This window comes from Coregonus clupeaformis, unplaced genomic scaffold (assembly GCF_020615455.1).
Source record: "Coregonus clupeaformis isolate EN_2021a unplaced genomic scaffold, ASM2061545v1 scaf0443, whole genome shotgun sequence".
NCBI lineage: Eukaryota > Metazoa > Chordata > Actinopteri > Salmoniformes > Salmonidae > Coregonus > Coregonus clupeaformis.
In genome coordinates, this window is record NW_025533898.1 from 157,707 (window position 1) to 176,245 (window position 18,539).

At 43.5% G+C, this 18,539-nt stretch overlaps 1 protein-coding gene across 1 annotated transcript; it reads right to left on the bottom strand.

Annotated features, from left to right (window-relative positions):
- Window positions 1-501: 501 nt before the first annotated feature.
- On the bottom strand, window positions 502-4,484 carry LOC121532995 (keratin, type I cytoskeletal 13-like). Its single transcript, XM_045215448.1, has 8 exons — window positions 3,902-4,484; window positions 3,320-3,402; window positions 3,023-3,179; window positions 2,686-2,847; window positions 2,352-2,477; window positions 1,147-1,367; window positions 967-980; window positions 502-863 (listed from the first exon to the last, which is right to left on the bottom strand). The coding sequence occupies exons 1-8, from the start codon at window positions 4,388-4,390 to the stop codon at window positions 814-816; spliced, it is 1,302 nt and encodes a 433-aa protein (XP_045071383.1). The 5' UTR covers window positions 4,391-4,484; the 3' UTR covers window positions 502-813.
- Between the last annotated feature and the right edge of the window lie 14,055 nt (window positions 4,485-18,539).

Sequence of the window (18,539 nt, forward strand, 5' to 3'; positions counted from 1 at the left end):
GGCAACACTGCCACTTGGTGAGTAGGAAACTCTGCATGTTGTGGCACTGTGTCGAAATGCTAAAGAATGTCTGAGGGCATAGATTAGTCGTCCAGTTGGGTGTGTCCCGACTCCCTTTTGAGGAGTAATTTTACCACACCCAGGGTCATATACTCCGTTCTGCGGTCACGGATCCTGCTCCCTGATCCTTTCTCCATTCAGTGGTGTTTGAGTGCATAAGCTGTAAGGCACACAATACTTTCAGTAACCTTCAATGTCTCTCACATTTTATGTTTTCCACAGCTGAGCTTTCAGCCATTGTCCACAACATCCTGACAACCTCCTGACAACCCCGCTGTTATATCTAACACAGAGCCCCGAGAGTATTATGTGGTTGTCATGCTTATTAATAAATACAGGCAACAGATGGGGGAAAAACAATACAGGCTTATAATAGTATGATAGTCAACTTTTCCAAAAGCTGTCTACCTTATTGAAATAATTTCAGCCACACAATAGCGATTCATATTCACCAGAACATTTATTTTCAGAAACAGGATGGTCACACACACTCTGATAGCAAATCTTGTTCATTATTCCTACTTTCTCATCCTAATTCCACTTCCTGGAACTCCAGTAAGGCTTCCTATGATTGGCAGATATCTTAAAGACAGGTATATTATTGACCTATCAGGATGAGAGGCATTGCAGTGTTAACGATACTCCTCAGGTATTTTATTTGACAGCTCTCTTCTTTAGTTGTAACAGTGTGTGGTGTTTGTGGGTGTGGGTGTGTTTCTGATAATATTATGCACTGCCAGCAGAGATGGACATCTAGCTGGAAGAGCGCACTGTGGTGGTTGTGAATGTGGTTTTCGATCCCCCTGCAGAAAGAAAATGAGAACGTTACAACATCCTGATTACCTACTATTACAACCATCATATATTTTCATTATAAAGCCATTATATAAAATAGATGATATTTACCTGAGCCAACAGGTCTGAAAAGGCGGATGGTGAAAAGAAATTGAAAAAATTAGTTGGAGTGGTAGCCATTTTGTATCTGTCTGAATGACTAATAATAATAACTATGACTAATATGATTATTTGGGCCATGTTAAATGAATGGACGTTTATGGGCATTTCCCATAGATTTGCAGTGTTTACCTGGACTCCTCCCCTTCCAGGAGGCCCCTGTAGGTGGCGATCTCCTGCTCCAGACGGGACTTGATGTCCAGCAGCATCTTGTAATCGTGGCCCTGCGTCTCGATGCTCTGGCGCACCCTGTTTAGCTCCTGTTCCAGCATGTCGATCTGGTTCTGGTAGCCCGAGAGCATGGCGCTGTAGCGGCCCTCTGTTTCTCTCAGTGTGTTCTCCATAGCTGCTTTCTGTGTGGCGATAGAGGTGATACAGGGTCAGTAACAGGAAATGCAATTATAGAAATAATGAAAATAAACCTTAAACCAGACATAGTTATTGCACTTAATCAACTTTGATAAGCAAATGTCAACAAACTTCTGCTAATACACCATACCAAGACTATGTTGAGAGTTAACACAAATATGCGGGCGCCACTAAGCACAGCAAGGTCACTTCTTGGGGTGCTTATTTGAAATGAGATACTGAGTTCTATGTATTCCCAAAAAAGGAATTGCAGCAGATGTTTCTTTTCTTTAAATGGCCTTTATTGGAGGCTGCTTTGGGGAGGACGGCTCATAATAATGGCTGGAACGGAGCGAATGGAATGGCTTCAAACACATAGAAACCATGTGTTTGAATCCATTCACACTGATTCTCCAGCTATTACCACGAGCCCATCCTCCCCAATTAAGGTGCCACCAACCTCCTGTGCTTTAGACCAAGATGGAATGTAGCCTTGTTACTGCAGCGGGATGGATTTAGATAGATTTACTGAGTTTGATAAGCCCCAGATAAGTTTCCATGGGAGTTAGGCTCTAGCCCTTTCACATCTGCATTCCTTTGGAAACACTCATACTATTGCTGTCTTCCAGAGAGGGTGCAGATGCCTGTAAAAAGCAGAAAACCTCTACATAACCCTAACCTCCCCCGTGTCCACCAATCCCCCACTTTTAGCCTTTTTCCATTGCTTTCCCATTTTCCCTCTCCTACTCAATCTCTCTCCAAGTCCTCCCCCTTCTTCCCTCCCTCCTATCTCGTCAATCCCTTTCAACCATGCCCTCCTATCTCGCTCTTTCCCTCTGTTGAAAGAGAGAAACTAGACTCCAGAGGATTGAGAATGAGAATGGTGAAAGAGAGTCAAATGTTGATTGTTGCCAAAAGTGGCATAAAGTAGTGTAAATTATGGCCCCTAAACTGTGGTCCGTTGTCAGACGTTAGTGATGCTGGCTCACCATGCTGTGCTGTGACTGCAGCTCGATCTCCAGGCCCTGCACGGTGCGTCTCAGGTCGTTGATCTCTGTCTTGGTCGTCTGGATGATCTCTGTGCTGGTGGCCACCTCCTTGGACAGGTTGGCTGACTGAAATACAAACAAACCAGGGCCGCCATTTTAATCCCACTGTAGCTCACTTTCCTGAAGAACTTAAACCACCATCTTCAAAGACATTACAGTTAATTACATATTGTTAATTACAATTACATATTTTGGTTTTGAAGATGTAATTACAAAAGATTAGTGTGGGAGACAGATGGGGAATTTTGGTGAGGTGTGCCATGGCGACGGTTACCTTGTCGTTGAACCATGCCTCCTGGTCGCGGCGGTGTTTGTCGATGATGCCCTCGTACTGGGTGCGGATCTCCTCCATCATCCTGGACATGTCCTGCTGGGGCGCTGCGTCCACCTCCACGTTCACTGTGCCGGTGAGTTGAGCACGCATGGCTGCCAGCTCCTGTGGAATCATGGGAAATGGAGTCACTCTCATCCCTCTTACTTTCTATCCAATGTTTCAAAACAATCCCCCGCCACTAACTTTCTCCTCTCTATTGTCACTGGGGTGTGTTTATACTGAATATCATCTCATCACTGCAATGGAAAAAAGGGAAAAAAGGGAATTGCCCATGCACCTCTATGTGGTTCTTCTTGAGGTAGGCCAGCTCATCCTGCAGACCCTCGATCTGCATCTCCAGGTCGGCCTTGGTCAGAGTGGTCTGGTCCAGCAGGCGACGCAGGTTGGCGATGTCAGCCTCCACCGACTGGCGCATCATCAGCTCATGCTCAAACCTGATTGGTTGGGAGAAAGGGAGGAATCCAAACTTGTAAATAAGACATGTACCTTTTGAGTGATTATTTGCTTGTTTGCCTCTTATAACCTAGTTTTGTAATAGCTGATACTATGGAGCTGATTGAGGAAGTGCCCTTACTTGGTCTGGAAGTCATCAGCAGCCAGTTTAGAGTTGTCAATCTGCAGCAGGATGTTGGCGTTGTTGCATGTGGCACCGTTGATCTAAAAGAAAACATGAAAGACTTTCATTGTTCACCATGGTAGAATCACAGTTAGTCAACTTGGAAGCTGATAGTATTTTGATACGCTATTGCATCTGTCGCAAAGCTTGTTGAATACACAAGGAGTTAACACTTCCTAAAAACCTAAATATGAATCTACCAGAAAAAGAAATCAGCCATTTTTAGCAGCTCCTGGAACGACCTTGTAATTCCTTTGCTTCATTTGTTTCATTATAGGTCTTAAATAGCCATCTTAAAAAAAAAAATCTCAGAATCTATAAATGTCAGTGACAGCTCATTGATTTTCTAACCCTCTGAACTCTGATTAAAAACTATAAGTCAATCCTGAAGTATACATTATGAATGTTGTGTTCCTCATTCCTACATACAGTAAGCAGATTTTCCTTTCCCTAGTAGCCTGTCAGCACTGCCTACTTAACACTGCAAGATATGAAGTGATGGATTTGATCAGCTAATAGCAGACGAGGTCAGCACACTACCTTGTCCTTCAGGTCGTTGATGATGGCCCAGTATTTGCTGTAGTCCCTCTCGGCGGCAGGCCCCTTCTTCTCATAATACTCCCTGATCTGAATCTCCAACTTGGAGTTGGCCTCCTCCAGCGAGCGCACCTTATCCAGGTAAGTGGACAGGCGGTCGTTCAGGTTCTGCATGGTGGCCTTCTCGTTCAGGTGGATGGTGCCGCCATCCAGGGTGCTGGACAGGTTGAAGCCGCCACCACCTCTGGATCCATAACCACCACCGCCGGATCCATAGCTGCCACCGAAGCCGGCCCCGCCGCCGTACCCAGAGGAGACTGAGCGTACGGAGGAAGAGGAGATGCGGGTGCCACCGCCGGAACCACCTCCGTACACGCTGAAGGCCTTGGGGGCACTGGACACGTAGCCGACCCGGCTTGAGATGATGTTGGAGCCCCCAGAGAAGTTCATGGGGCCGCCACCGCTGGAGCTCTTGTACGAGTAGTAAGACATGCTGACTTGCTGGCTGCTGTAGGTCAGTGGAGTGGAGGAGAGAGGAGAGATGACCGTTGTAGAGCTGGAGCCTCCAGGAGTGTGGAGTTGGACAGAGGGAGGCTGGCTCCTGATATAGTCTGAGCCCTGGGGCGGGCCTTGTGGAGGTGGGAGAGGAGAGGAGGAGAGAACAGGGAACAGACAGGGGGAGGAGAGGGTGACTTTACAACACTCTCCAACAGCCTTGGCACCGCCACAATCTGTTTGCCTTTAAGGACCAGTGTTCAGTTTCCACCCCTGTGAGGAAACTGTAATGGAATGCCTGTGTGTGTGATGTGTGCGGGGGAATGAGTGTGTGTGTGTGGTGTGTGTGCCTGTGTGCCTTCTTGTGTGTTTGTTGTGCAGTTTGCCAGAGAAGGAAACACAGACTGTTAGTTACTAGGACTTTATGCCAGTCTATCAAACTATATCACTCTCTGTTATTTGCCAGTCGTTAGGTATAGATTGTTGAAACATTGAAGTATCCCTTTTTTCCAAGCTAAAGTAAAGTGTTACCTGCCACACCTAAAGTAAACATCTTATTACAGGATAAGTGCTAAGCACACTGTATCTATCATTACAACTGTGGGTGTCTTTCATTAAAGAAATTAAATGTAGTGAAACCGTTAAGTGGTTATTCCAAGTTACCTACATTGGTACACTGACTGCTAAGATGCTTCAGCATATTCAGCTGAAGACAGCAAATCAATGACCGTTTTGCTTATTCGTCAGTGAGTGATGAAATGCATCTCAAACACGTGAACATACTGTATATCAAAAATGTGGATTTTATAAAGAAGTAATTAATCTACCCAGAAAGCGTTGGCATGCAGTCAATTACTATTGAGCACTTTATTGATTGAAGCATCATCTATATGGTAGAAAACATGTCTGTATGAAGACCCCCAGACCTCTATTGTTTTCCATACTCTCAGCCTGGTCCTTTTAGGGGCCCATTGTTCTCCATCTACTCCAAACATCCCCTTCAGCCCCATGGGCCGTGTCCTGTGTATCTGTGTGTTAGTGTGTAGTGTGCTAGTGTGTGTGTGTGTGTGTCTTCTGTGTTAGTAAACTGAGACTCCCAGTACGGATGAAGTATGTTGTTTTTGGCCAGGGGGAGGTAGAGTGTATGAGGGATGAAGGACGATGAGGGAGAGAGAGCCTCAGGGGGGTTGTGACTGTGTGTGAGATCAGTCTTGGATACTGGCCAGCTCCCACCCCACATCTGGTATCAGCATCTGAGAAACAGGGAGAGCAAGGAGGGGAATGGGTCCTCATACCTCATACAATCTCTAATAGGGTTGTGCCTGAGTTGGAGGGGGATGCATTCACTTTTTCTTCATACATGTGAGAGATTTTAGTAAATTCGAGGGAAAACCACTCCCTGACTGCAAACGAAGAAGAATTGCATGCAAAACTTTGCTGCAGAATAATCCAACAAACCATACAGCATTATACCCATTACAGAGTGGCTCTTTAGACATTGTGCAGACTGTGCAAGCTGTGAAGTGTAAGATTAGTTTTACTCTATAGTAGAAATTGAAACATCTCCAATGTAATTTTCTATTGATTAATTCATTGAATTGCAGTAAATCTTCTGTATTCACTGGATTAAAAACAAATACAGAATATAGAATCAACCCTGGTTCTAGAAGTTTCTCTGGTTCATGGAAGTTTTCTACTCTTGCCCAACCCGGCCGGTGCCAGAACCTGGCCTTGGCACAGGTTGTGAGAAGTGGGCATAGTGGGCAGATACCGGGCAGGTGAATCGTCTGGAGCAGCAGAAGGATGTGGTCACTGACTCACACAGACACTTAAACAACCAACCCATTGTACCGTGTCACGTCGGAGCTTGCAACCTGTAAAAATCAGCAGTGTGACTTAGGCTCACATCTGGGTGCCTGTTTTCACTTGCACTGAATGAATCTTTCACATTTATAGAGGTGACCGGAAAACTTTCTATACTGTGTAGAGTGTCTGATTTCCTGCCATAAAGATACTGTAGCGATTCTTATGAATTTATATTGAGTCTCAATCGTATGTTGATAAGACAATAAGGTGATATTTGCTGATGAAAAGCATGTGATATAGCATTCTGTAAAAGGTGTGGCTGACCTAGCTGAACTCTACAATACAACTCTCTGTTTGAAGAGTATGGCAGCTACTGTAGTTATGGTGCTACTACAAATGGAATAATAACCCAAAAGGTGTCCTTAGGTGTCGGGCATAAAACTGAATGAGGGTCCATTTATTTCACAATGCATTGAAACCATGTGTCGTTTCAGTGTGTTTCAGTGCAGCTAAAAACTGGAGATATCCTATCCTTACACGTGTTGATAACAAGCTGTAGGGTGAGCAATAATTTCACTGTAGTGTTCAAAGAATGACCCCAATCTAACTCTCATAGCTTCACTTCCACAACCAAATAAAAGCTGTAACATCTATAAATAACCGAAGCCGGTAACTGTGTATAACTCTGCTATCACTACACTCTTATAAAAAAGGGTTCTTCGGCTGTCCCCATAGGAGAACCCTTTAAAGAACCCTTTTTGGTTCCAGGTAGAACCCTTTTGAGTTCCAGGTAAAACCCTTTTGAGTTCCATGTAGAACCCTTTCCACAGAGGGTTCTACATGGAAACCAAAAGAGTTCTACCTGGAACCAAAAATGGTTCTAACTGGAACTAAAAAGGGTTCAACTATGGGGAAGACTCAGGTCTCTATTCAATCTGTAAAGCTGAAGCGTTAGAGATTCCGCAATAGAAAGGTAATTTCCGATTGAGCTGACATATGCAGCGTTTACCGTGAATGCAGTCTCCAATAAAAAGCAGGAACATTTCCTTTACATTTTAATCAGGCTGTAAAGCTGAACTTCCATGATGCAGATTGAATAGAGCCCTCAATTCAGACTGAATTGACTCAACTTGCCTAGGCTAGAACTAAGCGCTTGACGTTTGTCTAAGGTGCACTCAAGTCTTGGCTTTGTCTGAAAGGGGTTTAAATCAAATGAGTTAAGCCGTAGCTAAGAATGAGTCATTGTAGAAACACTACTCCACCCATGCACTCTTTCTTTCCCCATCCCCCTCTCTCTCCCCAGCCCTACAGCTTAGTTAAACACAGGGGGATACAAAGGGAAGATGAGAACCCTTGAGAAATAGACTACCTTTGGAATGGATGTTTTCGCCTGGGACAGAGGGAGTGCTTTAGGACAGTGTATGAGCCTTACTGACTGTCAATGTTATGAACTATGAACAGAGGGAATTATGGGGCAGGAAACATACTTTTGGCATAACAACAAATACAATTCAGATTGTCTTGTGCTTTTTTCACGGTTTACACCTGTTAGTAGTGTTACGGTCTAAAGATCAATAGGTTTTCCTACTTGGTAAAATAACATATAACAACTGATTCAAATGACCTACATTTAGTGGGTCCATGGAATCTGAGTCGTGCATTTATAGTGAATGAAAATGTAAATGTTGGTATGAGACACTTTCCTTTGTACTTCAATAGCCATTATCAATGATACCTCACTGTTTTATAAATATCCTAAATCAGATTATAGAACAGGCAATGGTTGAAATTGATGGAGAGATGGAAGAGGAATGGGTGTTGGTCTATACAGAAACTGAACAAGAACAGGTGGCTGCATGTCCTCCACCAGCTCTCATCCCTTTTTTGTAAGTAGGGATGTAGTTACTGTTGAATACCTCATCTAAGATGTGAAATTTTGCCTTCGCTAGCTTGAACAACAAAAGGTGGTGGAAGTTAGTTCCACTCCGGAATTGCCCCTAATTACCCTTACCGAAAAAAACTGGCTTCTGGCAAACAGTTGTGGCAAATATTTGGCCAATTTGCCACCAATCTGCCACATTTTGTCATCTGTCATATCTTGTCATCTGTCATAATTTCACTTGCCAATTAGTTTTGTGGCAAACTGTTGCAGCAAATTTGTGGAAACTTGGGAACTTCTGGCAAACAATTCTGGGAAATTCTACTGTTTGCTGCAAACTCATTATGAATATGCAAGGATTCATAACAACATTGAAATGTTGTATCTACATAAACCAAATCACATAACTTTAAATGAACTTGCTTCTCACAGAGAAAACTAAACTAACCCTACTAAATGGACTAAATATACTAAACAACATGTATTCAATGTCTTATCAGATAAAAATAAATCCAGCACAACTTGAAATCATCAGACTTCCTGACAGGCCGGCCTCAGGTGGTGAAGGTAGGCAACAACACCTCCTCCACGCTGACCCTCAACACGAGGGTCCCTCAGCGGTGTGTACTTAGTCCCCTCCTGTACTCCCTGTTCACCCACGACTGCATGGCCACACACGACTCCAACACCATCATCAAGTTTGCTGATGACACTACGGTGGTAGGCCTGATCACCGACGGCAATGAGTCAGCCTACAGGGAGGAGGTCAGAGTGCTTAGCAGTGTGGTGCCAGGACAACAACCTCTCCCTCAACGTCAGTAAGACCAAGGAGCTGATTGTGGAGTATAGGAGAAAGACGGGAGAGCACGCCCCCATCCACATCAATGGGGCTGTAGTGAAGCGGGTCGAGAGCTTCAAGTTCCTTGGCGTCCACATCACTAAGGACTGAACATGGTCCACACACACCTGCACAGTCGTGAAGAGGGCACAGCAGCGCCTCTTCCCCCTCAGTTGGCTGAAAAGATTTGGCATGCGCCCTCGGATCCTCAAAAAGTTATACAGCTGCACCATCGAGAGCATCTTCATTGGCTGCATCACCTCTTGGTATGGCAAATGCACCGCCCTTGACCGCAAAGCACTACAGAGGGTGCTGCGAACAGCCCAGTACATCACTGGGGCCGAGCTCCCTGCCATCCAGGACCTCTATACCTCAAACCAGACTGTTCACTCTGCTACCGTCCAGCAAATGTTATCGGAGCATCGGCCCTCTGACCAACAGGCTCCGAGACAGCTTCTACCACCAAGCCATAAGACTGCTAAAAAGCCATACTGCTAAATAGTCAATTAATGGTACCCGAACTATCGTGCATGGACCCTACACACACTCACTAGACTATATATGCAAATCAGCCCAGAACTACAAAGGAGGATTTTGTCAATGATCTCAAGACAGCTGGGACCATAGTCACCAAGAAAACAATTGGTAACACACTACGCCGTGAAGGACTGAAATCCTGCAGCGCCCGCAAGGTCCCCCTGCTCAAGAAAGCACATATACAGGGCCGCCTGAAGTTTGCTAATGAACATCTGAATGATTCAGAGGAGAACTGGGTGAAAGTGTTGTGGTCAGATGAGACCAAAATCGAGCTCTTTGCCATCAACTCAACTCGCCATGTTTGGCGGAGAAATGCTGCCTGTGACCCCAAGAACACCATCCACACCGTCAAACATGGAGGTGGAAACATTATGCTTGGGGGTGTTTTTCTGCTAAGGGGACAGGACAACTTCACCGCATCAAAGTGACGATGGACGGGGCCATGTACCGTCAAATCTTGGGTGAGAACCTCCTTCCCTCAGCCAGGGCATTGAAAATGGGTCGTGGATGGGTATTCCAGCATGACAATGACCCAAAACACACGGCCAAGGCAACAAAGGAGTGGCTCAAGAAGAAGCACATTAAGGTCCTGGAGTGGCCTAGCCAGTCTCCAGACCTTAATCCCATAGAAAATCTGTGGAGGGAGCTGAAGGTTTGAGTTGCCAAACGTCCGCCTCGAAACCTTAATGACTTGGAGAAGATCTGCAAAGAGGAGTGGAACAAAATCCCTCCTGAGATGTGTGCAAACCTGGTGGCCAACTACAAGAAACGTCTGACCTCTGTGATTGCCAACAAGGGTTTTGCCACCAAGTACTAAGTTATGTTTTGCAGAGGGGTCAAATACTTATTTCCCTCAATAAAATGCAAATCAATTTATAAAATTTTTGACACTGTTCAAATAAACCTACCATTAAAATTATAGACTGATCATGTCTTTGTCAGTGGGCAAACGTACAAAATCAGCAGGGGATCAAATACTTTCTTCCCTCACTGTAACTCAAATACCTCGTACCTCTGCACATTGATCTGGTTCTGGTACTCCCTGTGCATTTTATTTTATTCCTCTTGTTACTATTTTATTTTTTAACTCTGCATTGTTGCGAAGGGCTCGTAAGCAAGCATTTCACGGTAAAGTGTACACTAGTTGTATTCGGCGCATGTCACAAATAATATTTGATTTGATAGCTATCACATCAATTGTGCAAAATATGACAGCTAATGTTAGCTAGCTAGCTAAGTGCTAACGAGCTAGCTAAGGCTAGCCACTACTAACGTTAGCTAGCTAGCTAGCCAGTCAGTGGTGCTGACAGATTGAAACTGATATAGCAACAAAATGTGTTTCACTCTATCCCATAAAACATGACATTGCTAACCAGGCATCAATTAGCTAACATAAGTTTAGTAGGACGTTTAATTAATAAGTTAGGCACTAATCGGACAACTTTGGTAGGTAGCTAGATAGTCCGGGTCGATATTCACGTAATAATAAGGAATACCCCTCGATAACGCCCACAAATTTGGAAAAACAAACATTCTTTCCCAATGACCCCCAGTGTAAGAGCCAACTTCTTCGTAGATTTTTTGTTATACAGAAATAACAAAACATGCCGAAAAGTTGCGGTGTCGTTCAATGTACAAGTAACCAGGTCAAAAATCACGACCTAAGGTTCGCAATGCTCCCACGTAGGGAAATAGAGCCTGCGAGAAGAGCCCTGTGGCTTCAGGTTATTTGGCGTGGGAGAGTGGGAAATGTGGGAACCCAGTGTCCAAGTAGACTACACATAGCTATGTGTGTGGTTAAACATTGAATCACAGGTAAGACATTTAACTTGTTTAGTATAGTTTGTTTGTAACTCCACTCACTACTTGTAGCTGTATAGTGGAAAAAAATCCTCTGGCGAACTGTTTGCCACTAGTGGCAATACATATGATTGTTGCCAAAGGTTTGCCACAGATTTGCCACTAGTGGCAAATATTTGAAAACTTTATTTTAGTTTGCAGCAAATTTACCACAAATATGCAGGAAGTTTGCCACAACAAATTATTTTTTGTAAGGTCACCCACTATTTTCCTCGATTAAAACAGTTTACTGTTCTGTATATCACTTCTACCCATCTATCTCTAGTATGTACTGTATCTCTCTATGGCATGGCCCAAACCAGGGGCCAGTATTCAAAAAACGTAGACAAGGAGTAGGAGTAGGAATGCTGATCTAGGACCAGTTTTTTCCCTTTAGCTCATAATGGATAGGATTATATGATTATATGAGATGCTTTGTGAATATGGGCCCTGGTTACTATTTATTGACAACATGGCTGCCATGGTGATTGCACCTGATCACATAGTACCAGAAGGTGAATATCTCATCATAGGGTGTGAGTGTTTTCCTTACTCATGCTTGAACGTCTCCTTGTCTATTGTTGAAGTCTGGATCAGCTGGATTCCTATCATGAGTACAGACGGATACAGTCTCACAGTGTTGTTGTCATCAACCACAACAACGAATGACACAGTGAGAGCTGATATCCGGTACACCTTTCCCATGCCTGTCACAAGCCTGTTCCTTCATCTCTGAGTGACAGGTGAAGTTGTTAAATATGTTTGGGCTGCAGCATTGAAATCCTTGACTTTTTTACAGACACCTTGACTTTTTCCACATTTTGTTACGTTACAGCCCTATTCTAAAATGGATTAAAAAATAAAAAATCCTCAGCAATCTACACACAATACCCCATAATGACAAAGCGAAAACAGGCTTTTAGAAATGTTTGCAAATGTATACAAAATAAAATACAGAAATACATTATTTACATAAGTATTCAGACCCTTTGCTCTGAGACACGAAATTGAGCTTAGGTGCATCCTGTTTCCATTGATCATCCTTGAGATGTTTCTACAACTTGATTGGAGTCCACCTGTGGTAAATTCAATTGATTGGACATGATTTGGAAAGGCAACACACCTGTCTATATAAGATCCCACAGTTGATAGTGCATGTCAGAGCAAAAACCAAGCCATGATGTCGAAGGAATTGTCCGTATAGGATTGTGTCGAGGCACAGATCTGGGGAAGGGTACCAAAACATTTCTGTAGCATTGAAGGTCCCCAAGGACACAGTGGCCTCCATCATTCTTAAATGGAAGAAGTTTGGACCCACCAAGACTCTTCTTAGAGCTGGCTGCCCGGCCAAACTGAGCAATCGGGGGAGAAGGGCCTTGGTCAGGGATGTGACCAAGAACCTGATGGTCACTCTGACAGATCCAGAGATCCTCTGTGGAGATGGGAGAACCTTCCAGAAGGACAACTTCTGCACTCCACCAATCAGGATGATTCACCGTAGGGATGGTGCCAGGTTTCCTCCAGACGTGACGCTTGGCATTCAGGCTGAAGCATTCAATCTTGTTTCTCGTGGTCTGAGAGTCTTTAGTTGCATTTTGGCAAACTCCAAGGGGCTGTCATGTGCCTTTTACTGAGGAGTGGCTTCCGTCTGGCCCCACTCAACAATAAAGGCCTGATTGGTGGAGTGCTGGTAGCTTAGTGGTTAAGAGCGTTGTGCCAGTAACTGAAAGGTTGCTGGTTCTAATCCCCGAGCCGACTAGGTGAAAAATCTGTCGATGTGCCCTTGAGCAAGGCACTTAACCCTAATTGCTCCTGTAAGTCGCTCTGGATAAGAGTATCTGCTAAATGACTAGGTTGGTCAGGAAGGTTCTCCCATCTCTACAGAGGAACTCTAGAGCTCTGTCAGAGTGACCATCGGTGTTCTTGGTCACCTCCCTGACCAAGGCCCTTCCCCCCTGATTGCTCAGTTTGGCCGGGTGGCCAGCTCTAGGAAGAGTCTTGGTGGTTCCAAACTTCTTCCATTTAAGAATGATGGAGGCCACTGTGTTCTTGGGGACCTTCAATGCTGCAGAAATCTTTTGGTACCCTTCCCCAGATTTTTGCCACGACACAATCCTGTCTCGGATCTCTACGGACAATTACTTCGACCTCATGGCTTGGTTTTTGCTCTGATATGCACTGTCAACTGTGGGATCTTATATAGACAGGTGTGTGCCTTTCCAAATCATGTCCGATCAATTTACCACAGGTGGACTCCAGTCAAGTTGTAGAAACATCTAAAGGATGATCAATGGAAACAGGATGCATCTGAGCTCAATTTCGAGTCTCATAGCAAAGGGTCTGAATACTTATGTAAAGGTTTTTTATTTTTTATTTTGTTATACATTTGCAAACATTTCTAAAAACTTGTTTTCACTTTGTCATTATGGGGTAGTGTGTGTAGATTGATGAGGATTTGTATTTATTTAATCAATTTTAGAATAAGGCTGTAACGTAACAAAATGTGGTTTGAAGTCAAGGGGTCTGAATACTTTCCCAAGGCACTGTATGCTACTCTGTGATAATGGTAGAATAATATGATCATGTGGGTACACATGTCAATTTTTTTATGCCTAAAATGTTATCCCAGGGCTACAGACAGTACATTGGCACAAAGCATAAAGAGATTTAATTTGCATCCGTTCTTTTCATTGCACCGTATCAACAGAGACAGAGTGCCAGTGTAGTCTGGCCCTCCATCCTTCGTCACCTATCCACACCCATACAGATACATCTCTATGGCCACACCCTACTGCAAGTCAACCTGATTATTAAACATAATACCTGTGGAGATAGTGCACACTAGTGGTAGCAGAGAGGGACATCAAAACCACTGAACCTTCCAGATCATATCACAACTGTTTCATAATCATTGACGGAAGTAAAGTCTATAATCCAAGGCACATCCTTTTTTATTTATTTTGCCAAGTGGGACATGATCCTTGATCATGATTGTTTTGTTACCTGGATCAACAATACAATACCAACAGGGTATAAGTTTGGCTCCTGGATGCTGATTGGCTGAAAGCTGAGGTGTATGAGACAATATACCATGGGTATGATGCAAAACTACTTGTTTACTGGTCTAATTACGTTGGTAACCTGTTTATAATAGCAATAAGTCACCTTGGGGGTTTGTGGTATACAGTGGTGACCCGTCATTCAGAGCCCCACCTGTTTTGAGCGCCACCTGTTTATAAAACAAATATATATATATATAATTTATTTAGCCTGTTTTGTGTTAATACATGTCACATATCAGTTTGCAAACAATGTAAAAATAATAATAATTGATTTAATAAAGCCGCATACGCACGGTCTCTTTTTTGCTTTCTTGAGTAAAACTGCTCCAAAATGCAGGTGTTTCAGCCTAGCTCAGTGCTTTCTGTGGTGGTGGGGCAGCCAGCGGAAAATACGGAGCGTAGGGGTTGGTAATGTTCTCTAGTTGCGCCATGATTGGCTCAGTGTTCTGTCACCGCAAAATCTACGTGGAGAGCTCGAAAATTCAAGCCCCTTGGGTGCTGCCATAGAGTTACATTAGAAGTGCCCATCCAAGAAGGCTCAAGGTCATTGGCCTTATATAAATCACGTTATATCTACCGCAGCTTTGATTGGACTGATCATGTCAACATCATACTTTGAAAATCTTAGCTAGCAAGCTAGACAAGCAGTCATCATCATGAATCACGTCGACAGTCCACAGGCAAATCCTTTCATTTTCAATCCTTGTCATATGAAGAGAAGTTATAGATAAAACGTATCGGTGCTCATCGGCCATTGGACATAGACATTACACAACAAGTTGGAAATTGCAAATTCGACAATGAGTGGTTTGGAAAGAATCAGTGGCTAACTGCAAGCATTGCAAAGCAACCACTAGCCTGCTATTCAGTGGAGTGGGTGTGTGGTCCAAGTCTGGGTTTAAGGGTCTCGTTTCCAAGCTTAAAAGGATAAACATTCACATGCCATTGGCCAGAAAAGGTTGAATACATTGGCCATGCTTTCAATCTAGCATGGCTTCTGCCGCGTTTAAAACAACTGGAAACTCGGAACTGGGAAATCTCAGACTTCAGGGAATTCAAGACAACTGGGAACTTAAAAAACTAGCTCCGACTGGAAAAACACAGTTTGAACGGTCATCCAACTCGGAATTCCATGTCGGGAACTCGGGCCTCTTTTTAGAGCTCCAACCTGAAGATCACTGACGTCATGATTCGACCTAATACTAAGTGTATGTTGTGTAGTAAGCTGTTAATAGCCCATGTACCTCACCCTAATAATTTGGTCCCTTTTCCCCTCATAATTTAGCCTAGTGTTCTGACTTGGTTGTGCACATGTAGCCTATAGCCTGTTTTAGAGAAATGTAATCATTGAATATTGTAAGAGTTTTCATTGTCTGCTTATATAAACACTTTATTTATCCTACGGTTCTGACTTGGTGTACAGGGAGAATACTGTAAGAATGGCCCATGTTCTGAATTATGTTGCTGTACATTTCAAAAGTGCTGAACAAATAGTTATATTGACTACGTCCGTCCTAGCTCACTCACTAATGTCTTATTCGACATTACGGATTGCCTCTTATCCGCTCGTCGTCCCCTTATGCCATAGTTTGTACATCTCAATTCTCGGTAGAAACCACATTTGTTTAAGCAAGTCAGCCATATCAGCGATGTTTTTTTTAAAGGCAGTAAATGAGGCTGAATGAACTGTTTCGCTGCCAGACAAGGCTCCGCTGATAGCCAGGTGTAGCAGTGGTAAGGATTCACTCCATGGTTCTGAAAAGAAAGCTCTGCTGTTGGGACAGCTTTATGTAGGCTCTAACAGTTTGTGGGCACCGTTATAGTGCAATTAATGTATTGTTTAGTGTTGTGTTGTGTAGTGGCTTTGCTGGCATGCATCTAAAACAATTTTTTTTTTACATGCTAAAATCGCCACTGGTGGTATATGACCATCATACTGTTCCATGGCTAAGGGCTGTATCCAGGCACTCAAGTTTGCGACGTGCATAAGAACAGCCCTTAGCCCTGGTATATTGGCCATATACAACAACCCCTCTGGCTTTATTGCTTAAGTATAGTTCAACCGGAATAGTAATTAGGCTACGAAAATAATGATTACATCTAGATTGAAGTGGTGGTTGAATAAAAGGCTAATTAGGCTTCCTGATAATTACATGACATAATTACATCATTACATAATTTGTCACGTTCGTTCAAGGACGGGTCAGACCAAGGCGCAGCGTGAAATGCGTACATGTTTATTATACTGATAAACACACGACAAAACAACAAACAAACGAAACGTGAAGTCCTAAGGCTGAACACAAAACAAGCCTAAACACGGAACAAGATCCCACAACTAACGCATGCCAACAGGCTGCCTAAGTATGATCCCCAATCAGAGACAACGAGCGACAGCTGTCTCTGATTGGGAATCACACCCGGCCAAACATAGATCTACAACACCTAGACTGAAACATAGAAAACTTACTTCCTTTCTTTCTTTCCTTGCTCCCTATCTCCATGTGTATGCTTGCTCATAAATATAATCATAAACAAATATTTGTATAATAATGTCTAATTGATGATAAAAGATTTCCAGCAGGAAATGCAAACGTAGAGTTTTTGAGGTTTAAAAATGCTTCTAAAGTTTGTCATTTCCAATTTAAAATGACTTGATTTGCCCTAACGAAAAATGGATCAATCCCCCCTAAAAAGTCCCATTAATTATAATCCACATAATAATTCACATTTCCTGTTGCTGCAGGATTATTTTCCTGCTGTAGCAAACTGTCTCAAAATCAGATCCTACATCAATACTTCCCAACAGACTGAACAACTTTCACCCCCTGAACTCCCACTCTTGCCTAGAAATATAGGAACAGAAACAAAAAAACATGTCACAGAATATACTGTATACATGTATGAATTTGGGTTTGTACCCTAGCACAAAGCACAATGTGATTTAACTTACATAAAAAAATTTCTAAGTTTCAAATCTACAGCCCTTATTAATGTCTCAGCACAAACTGCATTCCCTTATCTTGTCAAGCTGGAAACAGGTGCACATAGCTTTCCTGAGTGACAGATTGAACAGATCAGAGCTGCTGGAGCTAGATCAAAAGGACTTGTTACACAATGATGCTTTGATGTAGAACACATTAATAAAACCATAGCAACTTTTTGTCTGCAAGCTGCCTTTCTTTGGCAGGTCAATGCACTAAACGGCGTTGGAATCACTTTGAAGGGGTAGCTTTAACTTTCACATTTATCAACTTCATAATCACAGTCTTTTGTGATTCACTCAGGGGAGTAACTCTGTGTTAGATATTGGGGAGTATTAAATCTGGTGGGGGGTCTGGGGGTTCTCCCCCGATTTTATAGAAATGTTTTAATGCATTTCGCTTACTTATACTTTTCTGCTAACCATCCATGACATGCATCTAGAGTGATCAAGTTTGCAGACGACACAGCAGTAGTAGGCTTGATTACCAACAATGACGAGACAGCCTACATGGAGGAGGTGAGGGCTCTGGGAGTGTGGTGCCAGGAAAATAACCTCTCACTCAATGTAACATAACAAAGTAGATGATCGTGGACTTCAGGAAACAGTAGAGGGTGCACCCCCCTATCCACATCGACGGGACCACAGTGGAGAAGGTGGAAAAAGCTTCAAGTTCCTCAGCGTACACATCACTGACAAACTGAAATGGTCCACCCACACAGACAGTGTGGTGAAGAATGTGTAACAGAGCCTCTTCAACCTCAGGAGGCTGAATAAATTTGGCTTGGCACCTAAAACCCTCACAAACTTTTACAGATGCACAATTGAGAGCATCCTGTCGGGCTGTATCACCGCCTGGTACGGTAACTGCACCGCCCGCAACCACAGGGCTCTCCAGAGGGTGGTGCGGTCTGCCCAACGCATTACCGGGGGCAAACTACCCGCCATCCAGGACACCTACAGCACCAGATATCACAGAAAGGCCAAAAAGATAATCTAGGACATCAACCACCCGAGCCACTGCCTGTTCACCCCGCTATCATCAAGAAGGCAAGGTCAGTACAGGTGCATCAAAGCTGGGACTGAGAGATTGAAAAATAGCTTCTATCTAAAGGCCATCTGACTGTTAAATAGCCATCACTAGCACATTAGAGGCTGATGCCTATAGACATAGACTATAAATCACTGGCCTCTTGAAAATA